The sequence below is a fragment of the Patagioenas fasciata genome, chromosome 21 (genome assembly GCF_037038585.1).
Source record: "Patagioenas fasciata isolate bPatFas1 chromosome 21, bPatFas1.hap1, whole genome shotgun sequence".
In the NCBI taxonomy this organism is placed as follows: Eukaryota; Metazoa; Chordata; class Aves; order Columbiformes; family Columbidae; genus Patagioenas; species Patagioenas fasciata.
In genome coordinates, this window is record NC_092540.1 from 6,268,615 (window position 1) to 6,288,815 (window position 20,201).

Consider the following 20,201-nt stretch of genomic DNA (forward strand, 5'->3'; position numbering starts at 1 on the left):
GGATCTCTCAGCAAAGCGTATTTTATAAACGATTTTGCAAGACCAGGTGTTCTACCCAAAGACAGGCACAGGGAATAGGACAAAAAGCCCCCGCTTACACATCCACCGATCCCAGCTGCACATTCCCTCCCCTGCTCCCCATCGGTTGGTACTGCAGGGTTTACAGACTCCCCAGGGCTTGCCTCAGTTTACCTGTCTCATTCATCTAATTCTAACAACCCTCTCACCTTATTGATTTATTTAAAAGCTGGATTCCTGGCTTTGCTGCTTCCTGGACTCTTCCTCCTCCTCTTCCTCCTCCCCAGCATGACAGCCGTCAGATGCTGTGTCCTCCCTCATCCAGGCTGCAATCTGCCCCCGTAACCACCAACCGTCTTCCTCATCTGCATCTCCAGCGCACTGAAGCCGTCCTGCCCCTCCTCCTCCTCTGTTCTGAGGGGTCACAGTCCGTGATCTCCACAAACTGCCTGCGGAGATCATAGCCGCGCCGCGGGGATCTGCTCCGCTCCCTCTGCCTAAGCTGGATGTGCTCCCGAGCAGCTTTGCGTGTGGAACGACACTGGGAGCTGCTGCTGGAAGGCCCTGGAGCTGCATCATCCCTTAGGACTCGATCACACCGTGGAGGACTTGTTCTCCAGCTCCGTGTCCTCCTTGCTGGGCGAAGCTGGTCTGTGATCTCCAGAAACCGGCTGCGGAGATCATAGTCCCGCCGTGGGGATCTGCTGCGATCTCTCCGCCTTGGCCGAGTTTGCTCCTGAGCAGCTCTGGGGGCAGGAACAGAATGGGAGCTGCTGCTGGAGGGCACTGGAGGTGCTGGTGCAGGCTGGGAGCTGCTGCTGGAGGGCACTGGAGGTGCTGGTGCAGGCTGGGAGCTGCCATTGGAGGGTCGTGGAGCTGCCTTGTCCCTGTGAGCGCGGTCACAGCTCAGGGGACTGGTTCTCCCCCTCCTCCCGTCTGGGTGTTCATAGTCCGCGGTGTCCACGACCCAACTGCGAAAATCGTTGCCCCAGTGCGGGGATCTGCTCCTGGGCCTCTCCCTGGCACCGTTGTCCTGGCCGTGGGCAGAAGGGCTGAATCCCCGCTCCTCTTTGCTGCTGTCCTCTCGTGCAGAGTGGAGCACACGCTCGCGGGGGTGACAGCACAGCCTGAGACAGCCGTGGAAGAAGCGACGCAAGCAGGAGCCCAGGGAGGAGCTGCTGTTGATCCTCCCTGGCCAGATGGGGTACAGCCAGCCCACAGATGCCTCCTGGGAACCTGCCCGGCTTTGCTGGCTGGTGCTGGCTGGTGCGGGGGAGCTGCTGTCCTCTGGAGAGTCCTCCATGCCCCCCGCCATGTCCTGCAAAGAGAGCTGTGAGAAGCTCCTGCCCTTTTCTCCTGACAGGACCCACCAGTGGGGAACCCCCAGAAGCTGTCAGGGGACAGTTAAGGGCCTCCCAAAGGCTCCTGGAGGCTGCAGAGGGGCCAAGGAGGACAAATGGGATGGATCCAGGTGGGATGCTGGGAGAGGGAGCCGTGCTGCAACTGTGCAGAAAGCTGCCGTGTGGCAGGGAAAAGAGAGCGCTGCCAAGATCCCCAAAAAAACCCGCCGTCCCTCTGGTGCGCTGACCACCTCCCCACAGCCACCTTAGTCCTACGGGGCAGATGCTGCTGTCCCACAGAGCCCACCTGCTTGCTACCGGCCACCCGCTGACTGAGGAGGGAACGGGCTTCTGATGGTGCTGGTGAGGAAGAAGCCTTTTGTCCAATTTCCAAATCGGAGCACCTGGGGAAAAAAGGAGGGATCTCTGTTGAGGGCTGTTCTTGCAGCCTCCTCTGGGTTCCGGCATTTTCTTGGAACAGTTTATGTGACAGAGAGAAGATGCAACTGAGACCCCTAATGGGAAATTTGGTTGGGCTGAAGGATGCAGGTGGTAATTGTCTGCTATGACAGAAACACTCAGGAGGACGAGAAGAAAAATAACAAAGCCAGGAAAAGGAAATGTGTTCTGAACACAGTTTAAAACTTGTGATTACCTGATGTAAAACAGTAAATAGGCTTGCTGCCTGAGGACTCTGTCACTGTTGCAAAGATCCACAGACTTGTCGTTCATCTGGTACCACAGTCCATCACTGGCCTGCAAAGAAAACGTCGATATCTGGAGATGAATGGCACGGCTTCTGAACAAAACACAGGCCAAAAACTGCCGAACCAGGAGTGTTCAAAACATATGCATTCCAGCCCCTGAGGAAACCTTCTCCCCTCAAATCCTTGGCTGTCAGGAACACGGCAGGCAAGTCAGTTTTCCCCGGGATACATTTTTCCTTTGTTCAGAAGGAAGTCGCTTTTCACCTTTATGTAGCAGAAGTAGTGTCCTGCGCGGCAGCTGTCACCTCCGTGCACCAGGACGGCGTATAAGGAGTAGAGGAGCGGTTCTCCGGCTGCCTGAGACATGTACGGGCGAAGATCCAGGTACTGGGGATACTCCACAACCTACGGAGAGACCAGGAGGGCTCAGCAATGATCCTGGAAAGCTTCAGGACACAGCAATATGTCACGAGTTGGGTGGCAGGAAACTCATCCGGACCAAAGCAGCTCTGTGGGAGCAGAGGACACACTTGTCTTCCCACGGGAACTGTCCCCAGAAGGGAACGCGAAAATCTCAACATGAGCAGCTTGCGACAGAGCGTCCGGCTTTGGGAAACCCGCTCCAGGAAGAGAACGTTGCACTCCAGTTGTGCACACACCTTGCTGATCTTGTCGCCGGTGAAAGCTTCAAACCTCTTCAGACACACCGTGAGAACCTTGGGCGCGCGATGGACTGTGAACCTCTTGGAGGCGGCAGTCATCTTGTCACACCTTGAAAGCCAGGACAGAGACAAGGGCTGAAACACACTTTTTTTTCCCCCAAAGGCCAGACAGCCTTTCCTGTCTCACACATCCTTGTGCTCTTTTGAGGCTATTCAGTACCATAACGCCATGTTAAAAAACCTGCATCTCATTACTACGCCTTAATCCAATGTTAAAAGCTGACTTGTGCTCAATGACACCTTCGCACAGGATCTAGTATGAGTACATCATCAATAATAGCCTTACTTGCTACATTTAAAGCAGTTTTCACCATCCAGGTGCTCAGGTTTCACAAAGTCTTCCAGAGCTGCGGTGACAGATGCGGCTGCCTGGAGGGGTGAGAAGGGAGAGCCCTGAGCTCTGGGAAATTCCCACGCCCAAACACTTAAGAGGAGTTTACGCAAAAAAAAACAGCTCGGTGAGGCTGAGGAGACCCACGGTGAACCCGCAAGCAGTGCCCGGGAGGCAGAAAGAGGGTGTGATGCTGAACATCTCCTTCATTTCCCAGGGATTCCCGGGGTTCTCCAGAGCCACCTCTTTGTGGCACCGCACAGTTCAGCTCCGATGGGTATGGGTGTCCCCAGTGATGGAAACAACACCCCCATGAGCCTGGGAGCCAGACGGGTGTTGAGGGAGGGCAAGGGAAGAAGGAGGAGGGTACGTCACAGTGCAGAGAGGGGCACGTGTGCCTGTCCAGCTGAAACCAGCAGCGACAGGGAGACCACTGCCGTGGCCCCTGCAGAACACAGTCCGTTCCACCTCCCGCCCACCACCAACCTCTCTTGTCAGATGCATTTGTAAGCCAGCTGTGTGGAATCTGGAAAGCTACAGGGGCCTTGGGACATCTTGAAGCACAATTACAAACTCTCTTACTTTGATATCCAGAGGAACATCCAGGAAGGCCTCGTAGGAATCGGAAACCGCTTGGCAGCTCCAGCATGTGACTGGAAGGCAAATGGAAATGCTCAGTGACAGGGGAAGTCGACGGACCGTGCCGGGTTACGCTCTTCACACCCACTGCGCCAATCACGCCATTGTCTGTTATCACAGGCAGACAGGAGGGCACAGACGATTCCAAGGAGAGCAATAGCTGTGGAAAAGTACCTCTGGATCTCAGAAAGCCCCCAAAGATCTGATGGACGACGGTAGTTGCTTGAGAGATGTCCAAGCTGCAAACCAATGGGAAGGCAGAGTTATCTCCTCCAAGAGTGTGGCTTTGCCTGAAAGCCCTGGCCATAGTTTTCCTTGAGGGGAGGACATCAAGGACTCCAAAGGGCTTGGGAACACTGGAAACACAATTTGCTTGCGCTTACTCGCTGTTTCCGCTCAGACAAGCTCTCTGCATGGCATCCACGGTGCAGCGTAAGAACTCGTGGGCGTCCTCCTGCCTGCCATGCTGGAAATTTTCTCCTATTTCTAAGAAAGAAGAAGTTACTAGTTCTCTCCTACAAGAACGGCATCAGTCATGTCACAGCACCTGCACTGACTCACCTGTGAGAGCATCGACGACAACCCAAGGCTCGATGGCACTGTCTGAGGAATGCAGCACCTGTTGAACGTGCACTTCCATGCTGCACATCATGCAGAAGCCTTCCTGGCCACCTGGGGAGGGAGGGAAGCTCCTCAGGTTTGCAAAATATCCACAGCCATGGGAAACCTAATGGGGGTCTTGCAGTTCTAAGAATTCTCCATTCCTCCCAAGGTGCCCAAGTCCCAACAAGCCCGGGACATTTTAGTGCACAGAAAACTTTCTTCAGAGGGATGCTGAACTGACGGAAACTTTCTGTGCAATAAGCAAAGGAGTTTAACTTGCAGGAATAGGGACCAAGAGCCTGCGATAGATAGAGGTGCCTTTCTGAAGATGAACACATCCAGATAGAAGAAGCTGCTTCTAGGCTTGAGTGTTCAGAGAACACCAACTCAGGGAGCTGACAAAGAAGGGCCACCTTTCTCCTAGATCAGCATCCAGATTCTGGGAGCCCCTGGGCCCTGCTCAACAGATGTACAAGGAATGTTCCCAAAAGTACTGACAGGCCCGGCTGTGCTCCCCAGAGAGCAGGTGGTTGGCCAGAGGCGGGGTGTAGGTCAGGCACTGCAGGACGGAGTTGAGGAAGCACGTGTTGCCCAGGTTGTGCAGTCCCGCTCCAGCTCTCTGGCTGTGCTGCCAGGCCATGCAAATCTTCTCTGGGGGAAAGAGGATCCTCTGCGGCGGAGCCATTCCCTCAGCAACGACTGCCAAGAAACCACATTGGAAGAGAGATGAGTCCACGTTCTTGCACAGAAGCATATTTAAAAGTTGAGTTCTGTACAGGAGCACCCAGGAAAACAAGCTCTAACCTCCCACACAGAAACACTGGGGGAAGCCTAACACTGCTCTGGAAAGTTCCTGGTCAAGGAAAATATCGTGTTCCCCTGCTCACTTGGCCAAAAGTGCAACAAATCCACACTCTGACTTCTGTGCCCTGACCAACCTTCCTTTCCCTCTGGAGTCTTGACCTGGATCAACCCCCGGCACAGCCTCCCCGTGCGTGTCAGGGCTGGAGGGTGCCCGGCAGACGGGCTGCGATGCTGGAGCCAGGCAGGACACGGAAAGGCGCAGTGCAGCGGGTGAGGAACTCGCTTCAGACGGGCAGGAAAGGTCCCCGTCCCACAGCACGGTGCCTCCTGCCCTCCCAGCTGCCTCTCGCTGCCCGTGCCCTGGAGCAGGAGCTGGGTCCCCTCTGCCCGCAGAGGCTGTGCTGGGGCCGGCTCCCAGCTCGGAGTAGCCCTGGGCTTCAAGCAGCATCATGGCCAACACCTGTGGAACCCCCTGCCAGCGTGCAGGGAAACGTGACCCTGGTGTTGAGCAGGGAGCGCTCGCTGGCCCCCACCCTGCCCAGACAATCAGGGCCCCTCACTCACCCATCTCCAGGGTCTGGGCCATGCACAGCTCCTGGGGCTCTGCTGGAGAGCTGTTCTCCTGGGGAGCCCTGTCCTCCTCCAGGGCCACCATGGGGCAGCTGAGGTGTTTGTCTGCCATCGCGTGGGTTTGGAGAAAGAAGTATAGGTGAGGAATGGGGAAGATTTGGTGAAATGCCACAAGTCTGCCAAGGGCAGCCGGGAAAGACGTGGGCTGCGCTTGGGGAGTCCTCAGCACAAGTCTGCCAGGGGCAGAGGGGAGTCTGCCAGGGGCAGGTAAAGTGAGGGTATGGTTGGACTCGATGATCTTAAAGGTTCGCTTCCAACCAAAAAGATTGTCTAGTTCTCAAACTCAATGAGAGACGTGGGCTACGCTCGGGGGCTCTCGCCAGCTCCGTGCTCACACCCTGTCTCGTCACCGTCCTGCCGGACAGTGTGGGCTGGGCCTGCAGCTGCGCTGAGCACATGCAGGGCAGTGGGTGTCACTTTGTGAGGTCACAAAGGGCCCCACTGTGACCCTGTGCCTGGGGAGCGAGGGGCAGCATGTCCCCTTGGGAGGCACAGGCCAGTTCAGCCCTGGGCACTTGGGCGCTCTCAGGTGTCTCCTGGTCCCCCTTGGCCCTCATGTCCCCTCGGGACTGCCCTGTTGCCCTGTGTTATGTTCCAGAGCCCCGTGTTCACCTGCTGGCTGATCTGAACAGCAGGGAAGCTGCTCCTTTAGTGGGTTTGTAGAGATTTCTAGGGGATTCCAAGGGTGGGCAGCAGAGGGGATGGGCTTTGTGTGCTGTCTCACAGCTTACAGAAGCTCTCAGTGGCTTGAGGATAACCTGACCATGTAACCAAGTGACAAACTGTTGGAGAGGGCAGAGCACAAAAGGAGGAATCCAGGTGGTGGGGGGTGAAAAAGGTGGAAAGGCTGAGGTACTAAATGCCTTCTTCGCCTCAGTCTTTAACAGTGAGAACAGTTGTGCTCCAGGTACCCAGCCCCTTGAAGCAGAAGACAGACATGGGGAGCAGAGTGAAGCCCCAGTGATCCACGGGGAAATGGTTGACAACCTGCTACACCACTTGGAAACCCACAAGTCTGTGGGGCCAGATGGGATACACCCAAGGGTTCTGAGGGAACTGGTGGAGGGGATCACTGAGCCACTTTCCATTATTTACATGCGGGAGGACAAGAGACACAGAGAATATCACTTCTTTCCCTTATTAAATTCATCAGTGGCCACACAGTGTCTTTGTTTCTCGTTTAACTGTTCCTGCAGTAGTAACAGCTCATTATGGGGCCCTTGAATTGCTGCTGTCCTTGCAGACCAGATGAACTAACTTCTGCCACCCTGCCTGGCAGTTCACTCCATCCGTGTCACAGCTCTGTGTGCAACACTGACAGCTCCAGCTCACCCAGTCAGGTCCCTGGCTGAGGACATTGCCTCACATCTGGGCTGGACCACCCCAGCTGTGGCACCAGCCCAGCTCTGACCTGCCATAAGGAAACCGGGTACCAAGTGTCCAAGAGCCCATGTGTGCAAAGGCTTTGCTTCAGAGCACAGACATGACATGGACAAATATTGCTAAATATCATGGCTGCGCCGCGGTGGGGGGGGATCTGCTCCGCTCCCTCTGCCTCAGCTGGGTGCGGAACGACACCAGGAGCTGCCGCTGGAAGGCCCTGGAGGGCACTGGAGGTGCTGGTGCAGGCTGGGAGCTGCCATTGGAGGGTCGTGGAGCTGCCTTGTCTCTGTGAGTGTGGTCACAGCTCAGGGGACTGGTTCTCCCGCTCCTCCCATCTGAGTGTTCGTAGTCCGCGGTGTCCACGACCCAGCTGCAGAAATCGTTGCCCCAGTGAATGGATCTGCTCCTGGGCCTCTCCCTGGCACTGTTGTCCTGGCCGTGGGCAGAAGGGCTGAATCCCCGCTCCTCTTTGCTGCTGTCCTCTCCTGCAGTGTGTAGCACACGGTCACGGGGGTGACAGCGCAGCGGGCACGCAGCTTTCCTTCTGGATACCAGCCTTATGCAGCCACGGAAGAAGCAGTGCAAGCAGGAGCCCAGGCAGGAGGTGATGTTCAGCCTTCCTGGCCAGATGGAGTATGGCAGGCCCGCAGCTGCCTCCTGTGCACCTGCCCGGCTTTGCTGGCTGGTGCTGGTTGGTGTGGAGGAGCTGCTGTCCTTCGAAGAGTTCTCCATGCACCCTGCCATGTCCTGCAAAGAGACCTCTGAAAAGGTCCTGCCCTCTCCTCCTGACAGGACCATAACAGTGGGGAAACTCCAGAAGCTGTAAGGGCCCCCCAAAAACTCTCCTGGAGGCTGCAATGGGGCCAAGGAGGACAAATGGGATGGATCCAGGTGGATGCTGGGAGAGGGAGCCGTGCTGCAACTGTGCAGAAAGCTGTAGAGAGATGGAAAAGAAAGCACTGCCAAGATTCCTGAAAGAAACCTGCTGTCCATCTGTGTCCTGACCCACCTACCTGGGGTTACCTTAGTTCTATGAGGCAAACCCTGTGGTGCTACAGAACTCACCTGCTTGCTGCCGGCCACCCAATGACCGAGGAAGGAACTGACAGATGATGGCACCAGTGACCTAGAAACCCTTTCTCCACTTTTCAAATCAGAGCACCTGGAGAAAAAAAGAGTGACCTTAGTTTAGGGTTGTCCTTGCAGTTTCCTCTGGGCTTCAGTCATTTTCTTGGAACAGTTTGAACAAGAGAGACAAGATGTAACCACGACTGCAAATGGGAAATTGTATTGGGGTCTTCCAACCAGATCTTCCCCCTACAACCTCCATTTCATAGAATCGTCAGATGGTGCAGGTAGGAAGGGACCTTTAAGACCATCTAGTTCCATCGCCCCTGCCTTGGGCAGCGATACCTTCAACTAGACCATGTTGATCAAAGCCCCATCCAGTCTGGCCTTGAACACTTCCAGTGAGGGGCCATCCCCATTCACAGCTTCCTGAGCAACCTCTTCAAGTGTCTCACCACCCTCACAGTGAAGAATTTCTTCCTAATATGTAATTGAAATCAGTCCTCCTTTGGTTTAAAACATTAGCCAGCTTCAGCTAGCAGACAAGTAGCAGCTTACAGCAGGGCAGCAGTCTAAAGCCCAACAAGGAAAGACAAATAGGGATGTGGGGTAGTTCAGGTTTGACAGCACTGAATGATGCAGGTGTTACTTGTCTGCTGTGACAGAAAGAGAAACACTCAGGAGGATGAGAAGAAAAATAGCATAACCATGAAAAGGAAACATATTCCAAAAACATCTAAATACTTGTAATTACCTGACATAAAACAGTAAATAGGCTTGCTGTCTGAGAACTGTGTCGAACCATTTGCAGTTGTGGTTACATCTTGTCTCTCTTGTGAAACTGTTCCAAGAAAATGACTGAAGCCCAGAGGAGACTGCAAGGACAACCCTAAACTGAGGTCACTCTTTTTTTCTCCAGGTGCTCTGATTTGAGAAGTGGAGAAAGGGTTTCTAGGTCACTGGTGCCACCATCTGTGTCGATTTCATGAAGAGCCGCAGACCCATCGCCCATCTCATACCACAGTCCATCACTGGCCTGTGAAGAAAAATGTCAACATCTCCAGATGAACTGCATGGTTTCTCTACAAAAATACAGGCCAAAAACTGCAGAACCAAGAGTATGTTGAAACATATCCAATTCAGCCCATAGGGAGACCTTCTTCCCCAAGACCTTGGCTGCCAGTAACACTGCCATGAAAGTTTATTTTCCCCAGGATGCTTTTTGCCCTTGTTAGGAAGCAAGTTGCTCTTTACCTCTGGGTAGCAGAAATAGTGTCCTTCATGGCAGCTGACACCGCTGTGCACCAGGACAGCGTATAAAGAGTAGAGCACAAGTTCTCCGGCTGTCTGACACATGTATGGGCGAAGATCCAGGTACTCAGGATACTCCACAACCTATGGAGAGACCAAGAGGGCTCAGAATGGATCCTGAAATATTTCATGAAACAGCCTTCCAAGTCCAAGGGCCAGAAGCGTATAATTACATCTTTGGGTCTCATGAACACTTGGTTTTCCCTAAAGCAACATGTCGTGGTTTGGGTGGTAGGAAAGTGCTATCAGCCAAAGATGCTCTGCTGGAGGAGAGGACAGGCTCGTCTTCCTACACGAACTATTCCCAGAAGGGAACATGAAAAGCTCAACATGTACAGCTTGCAGAGGGGCATACTGCTTTGGGACATTTGCTGCAGGTAGAGAAATATGCACTCCACTTGCATACACACCTGGCTGATCTCACCGGTGAAGTCTCCAGACCTCTTCAGACAGACCGTAAGAACCTTGGGTGCATGATGGATTGTGAACCTCCTGGAGGCAGCAACCTTCTTGTTACACCTTGAAACCAAGCACAGAACCAAGTGCTGAAATGCACCATGTTTTCCTCCCATAAAGCCAGATGAATGTGCACGTCTCACACATCATTACGCTGGTTTAAGGTTATTCAGTACCAAAAGGCCATATTAAATATGCTGCATCTCATTGTGCACTAAACTGATGTGAAAAGATGACTTCTGCTCTATGACATGCAGCACCTTCATGCAGGATCTAGTCTTAATATGTCATTAATAATCGTCTTACTTGCTACATTTAAGGCAGTTGTTGCCATCCAGGAGCTCAGGTTTCACAAAGTCCTCCAGAGCTGTGGTGACAGATGCAGCTGCCTGGAGGAGTTAGAAAGGAGAGAAATGAACTTGGAGAAACATCTTTGCCCAAATACTTACTAGGAGTTTACACAAAAACCCAGGTAGCTGATGCTGAGGAGACCCACTGTGAACCCACAAGCAGCGTCCATACAGAGGGCATTACGCTGAACATTCCCCTCATTGCCAAGGAATTCCTGGGGCTCTCAACAGCTCCCTCTCTGTGGCACCACACAGTTCAGCTCCTGATGGCGTGCAGGGTTGTCAGCAATGGAAACAACACACCTCATCAGCCTGGGAGCCAGATGGGTGTTGTGGGAGGGCAAGGGAAGAAGGAGGAAAATATGTAATGGAGGCAGAGAGGGTCATGCATGCCTGTCCAGCTTAAAGCCGGCACCGACAGGGAGACCACTGGCACAGCCTCCCCAGAAGGACACAGTCCATTTGACTTCCCACCCACCACCAAGCTCTCTTGTGTTCACAGTGTCAGTTTTTAAGCCAACTGCACGGATTCTGGAAAGCTACAGGGGCCTTGGGATGTCTTGAAGCACAATTACAAACCCTCTTACTTTGATATCCAAAGGAACATCCAGGAAGACCTCATAGGAATCAGAAACAGCTTGGCAGCTCATGCACGAGACTGGAAGGCAAATGGAAATGTTCAGCGATCAGGGAAGTTGATTATGCTGGTTTACACTTCTCATATATACTATGCCAATCACACTATCAGCTGATTATCACAGGCAGACAGAAGGGCACAGACAATTCCAAGGAGAGCAATAGTCATGGGAAAGTACCTCTGGATCTCAGAAAGCCCCCAAATATTGGATGGATGATGGTAGTTGACTGAGAAGAGATGTCCATGCTGGAAACAAATGGGAAGGCAGAGAGTTATCTCCTCCAAGACTTTGGCTTGTCTGAAAGCCCTGGGCCCAGGTTTTCCATTACGGGAGTACATCGAGGAGTCCAAAGGGCTCAGGAACACTCAAAAGGTGATTTCATTGTGCTTACACACTGTTTCCACTCAGACAATCTCTCTGCACGGCATCCACAGTGCAGCGTAAAAACTCATGGGCGTCCTTCTGCCTGCCATCCTGGAAATGTTCTCCTATTTCTAAAAAAGAAGTAGTTAATAGTTCACTCCTACAAGAATGGAAGAAAACATATCAAAGTACCTGAAATGGCTTACGTGTGAGAACACTGACGACTGCCCAAGGCTCAATGGCACTGGCTGAGGAATGCAGGACCTCGTAAACATGCGCTTCCATTCTGCACATCATGCAGAAGCCTTCCCGGATGCCGGAAGAGAGAGGGAGAGAAGCAAGCTTCTCGGGTTTGCAAAATATCCACAGCAAAGGGAAACCTAACGGAGATCTTGAAGTTATAAGAACAGACTCCACTCCTCTTCTCCCAAGGTGCTGACGTCCCAACAGCCCTGGGATATCTTAGTGCATGGAAAATGTTCTTCAGAGGGATGCTGAACTGACCAAAGTTTTCTGTACAATAAACAAAGAGAATTTAACTTACAAGAAGAGGGACTGAGACCTGGGGATAGAAAGAAGTACAACAAGCAGCTTCTAGGCTTGCGTGTTCAAACAACAGCCCTGCGGGGGCTGACAAAGAAGGGCTGCTTTTCTCCTAGATCAATTCCAGATACTGGGAGCCCTTGGGAACTGCCCAACAGATTTACAAGGAAATGTTCACAGAAATACTGACAGGCCCGGCTGTGCTCCCCAGAGAGCAGGTGGTTGGCCAGAGGCGGGGTGTAGGTCAGGCACTGCAGGACAGAGTTGAGGAAGCACGTGTTGCCCAGGTTGTGCAGTCCCGCTCCAGCTCTCTGGCTGTGCTGCCAGGCCATGCAAATCTTCTCTGGGGGAAAGAGGATCCTCTGCGGTGGAGCCATTCCCTCAGCATCGACTGCAAAGAAACCACATTTGAAAAGAAATAGCGTTGTTGCATGAAAGCACATTTTAAAAGTCAAGTTTTCTACAGGAGTACCCAGGACAACCAGCCCGAACCTCCAACAGAGATACATTGGGGCAAGCCTAACACTGCCATTGAAATTTGATGGCCAAGGAACAGTTCTGAAAAAGTGTGTTCCCCTGCTTACTTTGCCTCAAGTCCAACAAACCCACATTCATTTCTGTGCCCCAGACAACCTTCCTTTCCCTCTAGAGTCTTGAATTGCATTAGCAGGTCAAGTCTTCCCTTTTCGTGATTGTAAGTTGATGAAAACAACCAAGTACCTGGCACAGAAGGCAACCCTACTGATGTCGGACCTTTCTGTGAGCAATGACGTCTTTAAAATCTTGTACAGAGTGGCAGGGAGTGACAAAACACATTTTCCCGTGTCTAATTGAGAACACCTTGCTAAGTCTGGCTGCGCTCAGGAATTGCCCCAGAATTCACTCTAGGTTGTCAGCACATCACTGTTCAGGAATCGAGCACCAGCCACGTCCGTTGACTTTGGGGATTCACAAAGTCCGAGGCTGCTGCTGCAGCTGCTACTCACAGAAGTCATTCTCCATTGTGGCCATCGCTCCTCTCAGGAACACAGGGCTCTCCATGACAAAGGATGTCAGGATGTGCTCCAGAAAGAGAAGATGAGCGTCAGTCCCGTCACCTGATTCCAAATAAAGAATTGTACCTCAACAAAATGATTAAAAAATACCCAAATTGAAACCCACAGAACAGCACCTGCCACCAAGAGTGTTTCAGTGGCAGTTTTAACTGCTGCAGAGCTGCAAGGCTGATGACCTTCCCATGACTGTCACAGGGCCCCAGTTCACCGCAGTTTCAAAGGCCTTTTGAAAGTCTCCAACACACGTTACCTTCTCTGAAGAGGACCTGCTCCTGATCCGTTGCTGCTCCTGCCCCATCAGCATGTAGATATGGGTGGGCTCCTCACAGGGGTCTGCTGTCACCTGTGGGGAGGAGGGGACGGTCACCCAGCGTGGCAGCGGCATGGGCAAAAGGGGTGGGGGTGAGGGGTCGGCGTACGTCATCGATGCCACGGGAGAGGGCCTGGCAGTGGCAGGTGTGGCAAACAGAGTCACGGAGAAAGAAGAGGGTCCTGCCGTAACCCAGGAGGAAGGGGTGCTGCTGGGCAGGCAGCAGCTTGCGGTGGCCGTGAGCAAAGGGAGATGAGATGGAGGCCACCAGCGCTGGCTGCTGACAGGGGCCCAGGCCCTGGAGGTTCAGCCCCTTGGTGTCTGGACGGGGAAGCAGAGACGTTGTCATGGGCTGGGGACAAAGTGCCACCACCCTCCCCTCCCTTGGGCAGCGGCAGGAGATGATGAGCAGGAGCTGTGGGGAGGCGGGGAGAGCGTCAGCCCTGGGACCCCCTGCTCTGAGGGGAGACCCCAGCCCCGCCATCCCCCCCGCTCAACTCACCATCTCAGGGCAGACGTGTGATGGCGGCCACGTCCTCCCCTCCTCACCATCCTCCAGGCGCTGTGGGGTCGCTTGGGCTGCGGGAGGGGATGTGGGTGAGGTGATGGTGGGCAGCCCCACGGCAAACACGGCCCCCGCCATCCTCGCCCACCCACCCCGTCCTCCACCTCAGCGTCACGTCCTGGTCACTGTCGGTCACGTGCCGGCAGCGATGGCGGTGAGAAGCCCAGTGGCCCATGGCGGCTGTGTGGTGGCACAGCCCAGGGGCACTGACTCTGTGAGGCGGTGGCTCTCACAGAGACGGGGGGTTCAAAACATGGGCAAGGGGAGTGGAGCTGGGGGAGGGCTGAAGAGGGGAGGCGGGGCCAGGGCCGGGGGCTGCTCAGCCCCGGGGCAGCCCCACGGGTGCCATGTCCAAGCTCAGCCCGGCCAACAGCAGAGCCACCGCCTTCTCACATCCACCTTTGCCAGCACAGGGCACAGGGCGGCCAGTCTGCTCCCTGAGGTGACGCTGCCCCGCATTGGTCCCCTGGGCTGTCACTCTGCCCTGCTTTGGGCCGCCCTTCCCTGAGGCGATCCCGGCTCTGATTGGCCCCCAGCTGGTCACGTTCCTGCGCTGCAGGGCCTGCCCTTCACCTGAGGTGCTGACCTCTGATTGGCTGCCGGGGCTGTCACTCTGCCCGACAACTTGCCCCTCATGTCACGGCCTCAGCAGAGGAGGATGCGATGGCGGGAGGTGCCAAATTCATCTTCAGTGTGCAAGGGTTTTCTCCTGGTCTTGTGCTGACCATTCACACTGGGATGTGCATAATCAGCCTGTGTTATCATCCTTTCAGCAGCTGCTTCTTTGGCAGAAATGGCTTCAGAATCTGATGGAGTAAATAGATTCTCCATCTCTTGGCTCAAGTTGGAAGGAACCTCCCTGGATTCTCCACAGGCAAACAGAGCTTCCATCACTGCGGTTCCCATCAGAAGATTTCTGAGGTCCAGGGGCACTGCACAAGATAAAAACACATTTTTCACTTGAAACAGTCCATCTAAAAGATGAACATCAGGAGTAAATGCCCTGAAGAAAATATTGGTGGCTACTGGAAAACTCTGAGTCACGTTCCCTTTAGAAACTCAGTTCCCAGAGAAGGTGTTTGTTTGGTTTTTTATCCTCTTGGTTCTGCAAGTATTGCACTAAAAAGCTGCACCCAGCGCGTCTGTCTGATGTGCTGCTCTGAATCACATCAATAGTCAAAACCGCCGTATTTGCTCCCCTCCCAACTAGAGCAAAGTAAACACCTGCATTTCACTCTCTTTCCCAAAGAGCCGATCGTAGGAAGTTACATTCACATCCTAGGATGGAAAAAAAGAGAAAGAGGAATAGGAAAAGCATTCCAGACAATGGGAAAAAAAAAAAATGGAAAAACATTCTATAAGGAAACAAAAATTTTCCAAGAGGCATCCACCTGTCTTTCATATCAGAAATACGCTCAGTGCCAACGTTTGCAACACGAGGTGTACTATGTGGCATTCTCTGTACTGGTTTAAATCTGTTACATAGTATTACGAGATAAAAAAACAATGCTAAACTTGTATGAAACCTTGTTTTCATCAGAGTGCACTCACTTCACCTTATTTCCTCTGACAAGCTGTTCAACTGGCCATATGTGAGAGATCCCATGCACTTGGGGGCGGTTATCCAGCCCGAGATACCATTCTCACGAGTCTGGGCTATAACTTTTCACAGTTATGAGAAACATAGTTCAAAGTAATCTGTCCAAGGCCCTTTATATATTATTATGTTAGTATTATGTCTTTGACCGTCCAGATGGTCATGTTAGTATTGATCTTCCTTTATCATCCAGGTGGCTGGAACCGCACATCTTGCTTTCCCACATTTTACTTTCCAACATGGGTCCTCAAGACATTATCTTAGAATCTCTCACATATGGCCAGTTGAACAGCTTGTCAGAGGAAACAAGGTGAAGTGGGTGCACTGTGATGAAGACAAGGTTTCATACAAGTTTAGCATTGTTTTACTTATCTCGTAATACTATGTAACAGATTTAAAGCAGTACAGAGAATGCCACATTGTACACCTCGCGTTGCAAACGTTGGCACTGAGCGTATTTCTGATCTCCTAATCCTATGCGTAACCCTAACACCTACCTCAAACTCCTAACCCTAACACCTACCTCAAACTCCTAACCTGAAGCCTAAGCATAACCCAAACTCCTAAGCCTAACCCTAATCCAAACTCTTAATGCTAAGCCTAACCCTAACCCTCACACAAACTCCTAACTATAAGCCTAACCCGAACTCCTAACACTAACCCAAACCCCTAACACCTACCTCAATCTCCTAACCCTAAGCCTAACTCTAACCCAGCCTCCTAACCCTAAGCCTAACCCTAACCCAAACTCCAAACCCTAAGCCTAACCCATACCCAAACTCCGAACCCTAAGCCTAACCCAAACCCAAACTCCGAACCCTAAGCCTAACCCAAACCCAAACTCCGAACCCTAAGCCTAACTCAAACCCAAACTCCGAACCCTAAGCCTAACTCAAACCCAAACTCCGAACCCTAAGCCTAACCCAAACCCAAACTCCGAACCCTAATGCTAAACCAAACTCCTAACCCTAACCCAAACTCCTAAGTCTAAGCCTAACCCTAACCCAGACCATAACCCTGAGCCTAACCCTGACTCCTAACCCTACCCCGAACTCCTAACCCTAAGCCTAACCCTACCCCAAACTTCTAACCCTAACCCCTACCCCAAACTCCTAAGCCTAAGCCTACCCTAAACTCCTAAGCCTAAGCCTACCCCAAACTCCTAACCCTAACTCAAACTCCTAACCCTGAGCCTACCCCAGACTCCCAGCCCTGAGCCTGAGCCTAAGCCAAGCTCCCAACCCTGAGCCGAACCCTAACACCTAACCCAAACTCCCAACCCAGAGCCTAACCCTAACACCTACCCCAAACACCTAAGCCTAAGTCTAACCCAAACTCCTAACCCTAACCCTCACACAAACTCCTAACCCTAAGCCTAAGCCTAACCCTGAGCCTACCCCAGACTCCCATCCCTGAGCCTACCCCAGACTCCCAACCATGAGCCTGAGCCTAACCCAAACTCCCAACCCTGAGCCTAACGCTAACACCTAACCCTGAGCCTAACCCTAACACCTAAGCCAAACTCCGAACCCTGAGCCTAACCCTAACATCTAAGCCAAACCCCTAACCCTAAGCCTAACCCAAACTCCTAAGCCTAACCCAAACTCCTAAGCCTAACCCAAACTCCTAAGCCTAACCCAAACTCCTAAGCCTAACCCAAACTCCTAAGCCTAACCCAAACTCCTAAGCCTAACCCAAACTCCTAAGCCTAACCCAAACTCCTAAGCCTAACCCTAATCCTAACACCTAACCCTGAGCCTAACCCTAACACCTAAGCCAAACTCCTAACCCTGAGCCTAACCCTAACACCTAAGCCAAACTCCTAACCCTGAGCCTAACCCTAACACCTAAGCCAAACTCCTAACCCTGAGCCTAACCCTAACACCTAAGCCAAACTCCTAACCCTAAGCCTAACCCAAACTCCCAAGCCTAAGCCTAACCCTGACCCACAGTCCTAACCCTTAGCTTAACCCAAAGTCCTAACCCTTAGCCTAACCCAAAGACCTAAACCTAACCCTTAGCCTAACCCAAAGATCTAACCCTAACCCTTATCCTAACTCAATATCCTAACCCAAATGCCTAACTCCAACGCCTAACCCCAACACCTAACTTTAAACCAAACTCCTTACCCTACCCCTAACAACTACCCCTAACAGCTACCCCTAACAGCTACCCCTAACAGCTACCCCTAACAGCTACCCCTAACAGCTACCCCTAACAGCTACCCCTAACAGCTACCCCTAACAGCTACCCCTAACAGCTACCCCTAACACCTACCCCTAACACAATCTCCTAACCCTAACCCTAACACAATCTCCTAACCCTAAGCCTTAGCCCTAACCCTTAGCCCTAACCCTATCCCAAACTCCCAAGCCTAAAACCTATCCCAAACTCCCAAGCCTAAGCCTAACCCTAACTATAATAGTGCTAACCTTAACCATATTCCTACCGTTTCACCCTAAACCTGAAGTCTAACCTCTTACACAAACATTATTCCCTAACCCCTACCCTTAATCCTTACTGCTAACACTAACCCTACTACTAACCCTTACCACTAACCACATCCCTACCCATGAACCCTAAATCTAATCGTAATCAAATCCTAATAATAACCCTAACCCTACCCCTAACACCTATCCCTCAATCTAAACCTCTAATATTACTCCAATCACTTACTGTAATCCTAAAGCAAGGCTAAATCTAAGACCAATCTCTAACCCTAACTCTAACCCCAACTCTAAACCTAAGGCTCAGCCCTCTTACTCTAATCAGAAATCTATGCCTAAACCGAAAACCAAACTATGCCTCACCCAAAAGCCCTAACCTTAATTCTAACCCTAATCCTAATCAAATCCTGACCTTACCACTAGCTCTAACCCTAAACCGAACTCTAAACGTAACCCTAACCCTAGCCCTACCTCCTAAAACCAACCCTTAACCCCAACCACTTCCACTGACACTACTCTCTGTTCCTAACACTAATCAAATCCTAACCCTAATAAATGAACACCTAACCCAAACCCAAATGCAAACACATACCCGAACCTCAAACCCTAACTCTCAGACTAACTCCTAGCTCCTAAGTCTAGCACTAACCATAATTCCTAACCCTAAAGCCTAACTCTAACACATAACCCTAATCTGAAACATCATCTAACTGAAACACATACTCCTAACACTAACAGTAATTCTAACCCTAACTCTGACCCTTGCCCTACGTTTAACCCTATTTCTAACCTTCAATCTAACCCTCCCCCTTAAACATAAATCAAACCCGTAACCCCAAAATCTAACCCCACTCCCTAATTCCTAAGCCTAACCCTAACTGTAACTCCTAACACTTACCTTTACCCTAAATCGAACCCTATACCTTAACCCTACTACTTAACCATAACTTAAACCTCATATAACCCAATCACAAACTTCTAATCCTAACTCTTAATGCTATGCTCTAACTTCTGGCCCAAAGTTTAATCCTAACTCTAAGTCTAACCCAAAACCTGACCCATAACCCTCACTCAAAACCCTAACCATGCTCCCTAAGCCTATCCCAAACTCTAACCCTAACTCTATCCCCTAACCCAAAACCTTACCTAACACTAACCCTCAACCTTAACTAAAACCTAAACCTTATCTAAATGCTAAACCTAAACCTAATCCTAACCCTAACTCTAAATCTAACCCTAACTTAACCCTTAAAATAAGCCTGAATTTTTACCCTAACTCTAACCTTTACTGTAAATCCTAACCCTAAGTCTAACCTGGAGACCTAATGCTAATTCTAGCCCTAACACCAAACCCTAACCTAACCCTAAGCCTAACTATAACCGTAACCCTAAGTCTTAACTGCTTACAATAACCCTATCCTTAACCCTAATTCCAACTCTAACCACAAAAACAAAACCCTAACACTTTTTCTAAACCTAACTCCTAAACCTTAACTCCAAATCTAGCCTGCAAGTCTAAGTCAAAACCTTAACCCATACACCTTAACACTAACCCAAATCCTATCCCTAGACCTAAAATTAACTCTTTTCCCTAAGGCTAAGTCTAACCCTACCTCTAATTAGAACTCAAAAACTAATCACTAACCCTAACCACAAACCCTAATCGTAACAAAAACCCTAACTCCCTAACCCCTAAACCTACCTGTACTCTAAACCTAAACCCAACCTGAAACCTTACCTAATGCTAACTCTAACTCTACACACAAGCCCCTAACCCTAATCCAAGCCTCACCATACACCTTATCTCAACCTGACACTAATCCTAATCCCTAACTGCTTACTCTAATCCTGACCCTGTGCTTTACCCAAAGCCCTATCTTTAAATCTGACAAAAACTAGCCCCCTCTGATGCTAATACAAACGTAATCCTAACTCAACCTAACATATCCTCTAACCCTAGCCCCTAACACTGAAACCTAACCCTAAACACTAATTCTAACTCTAAACCTAACCAATATACACTTGCTAATCAACAATAACCAACAAATGATAACCCTAAGCAAAACTCTGATCCTAGTCCTAGCCCCTAACTCCAACTCTACCTCTAATTCCAACCCTTACTCTAACCATCGCTCTAACCCTAACTCTTATCCCTAACCACTATTCCAAACACTACTAGACCCCTAATCCTGACCCAAAACCCAAACTCTATTTCCCTCAGTTCCAAACCCTATCACTAACTACAATGCCAATTCCTCATCCCTAACCTTACCCTAATCCAAACCACTACCACTAACTCTAAACCTAAACCATAAACCTAT

The 20,201-nt window shown here is 51.2% G+C and overlaps 1 protein-coding gene across 1 annotated transcript; it reads right to left on the bottom strand.

Moving 5' to 3' along the window:
• Nucleotides 1–600: 600 nt before the first annotated feature.
• Nucleotides 601–5,750, bottom strand: LOC139829586 (ubiquitin carboxyl-terminal hydrolase 17-like protein 6). Its single transcript, XM_071817820.1, has 13 exons — nt 5,729–5,750; nt 4,859–5,059; nt 4,319–4,429; nt 4,141–4,243; nt 3,932–3,996; nt 3,701–3,771; nt 3,074–3,156; nt 2,725–2,836; nt 2,330–2,470; nt 2,014–2,114; nt 1,666–1,762; nt 1,045–1,336; nt 601–764 (listed from the first exon to the last, which is right to left on the bottom strand). The coding sequence occupies exons 1-13, from the start codon at nt 5,748–5,750 to the stop codon at nt 601–603; spliced, it is 1,563 nt and encodes a 520-aa protein (XP_071673921.1).
• Between the last annotated feature and the right edge of the window lie 14,451 nt (nt 5,751–20,201).

Excerpts from the sequence above, each read along its gene's own strand:
- LOC139829586 (XM_071817820.1), bottom strand. The coding sequence starts at position 5,750 with ATGGCCCAGACCCTGGAGATGG. Across the intron at positions 5,060-5,728 it reads GGCCCAGACCCTGGAGATGG|TCGTTGCTGAGGGAATGGCT; the intron begins GTGAGTGAGGGG and ends GTTTCTTGGCAG. Across the intron at positions 1,337-1,665 it reads GGGTGGCCGGTAGCAAGCAG|GACATGGCGGGGGGCATGGA; the intron begins GTGGGCTCTGTG and ends CTCTCTTTGCAG.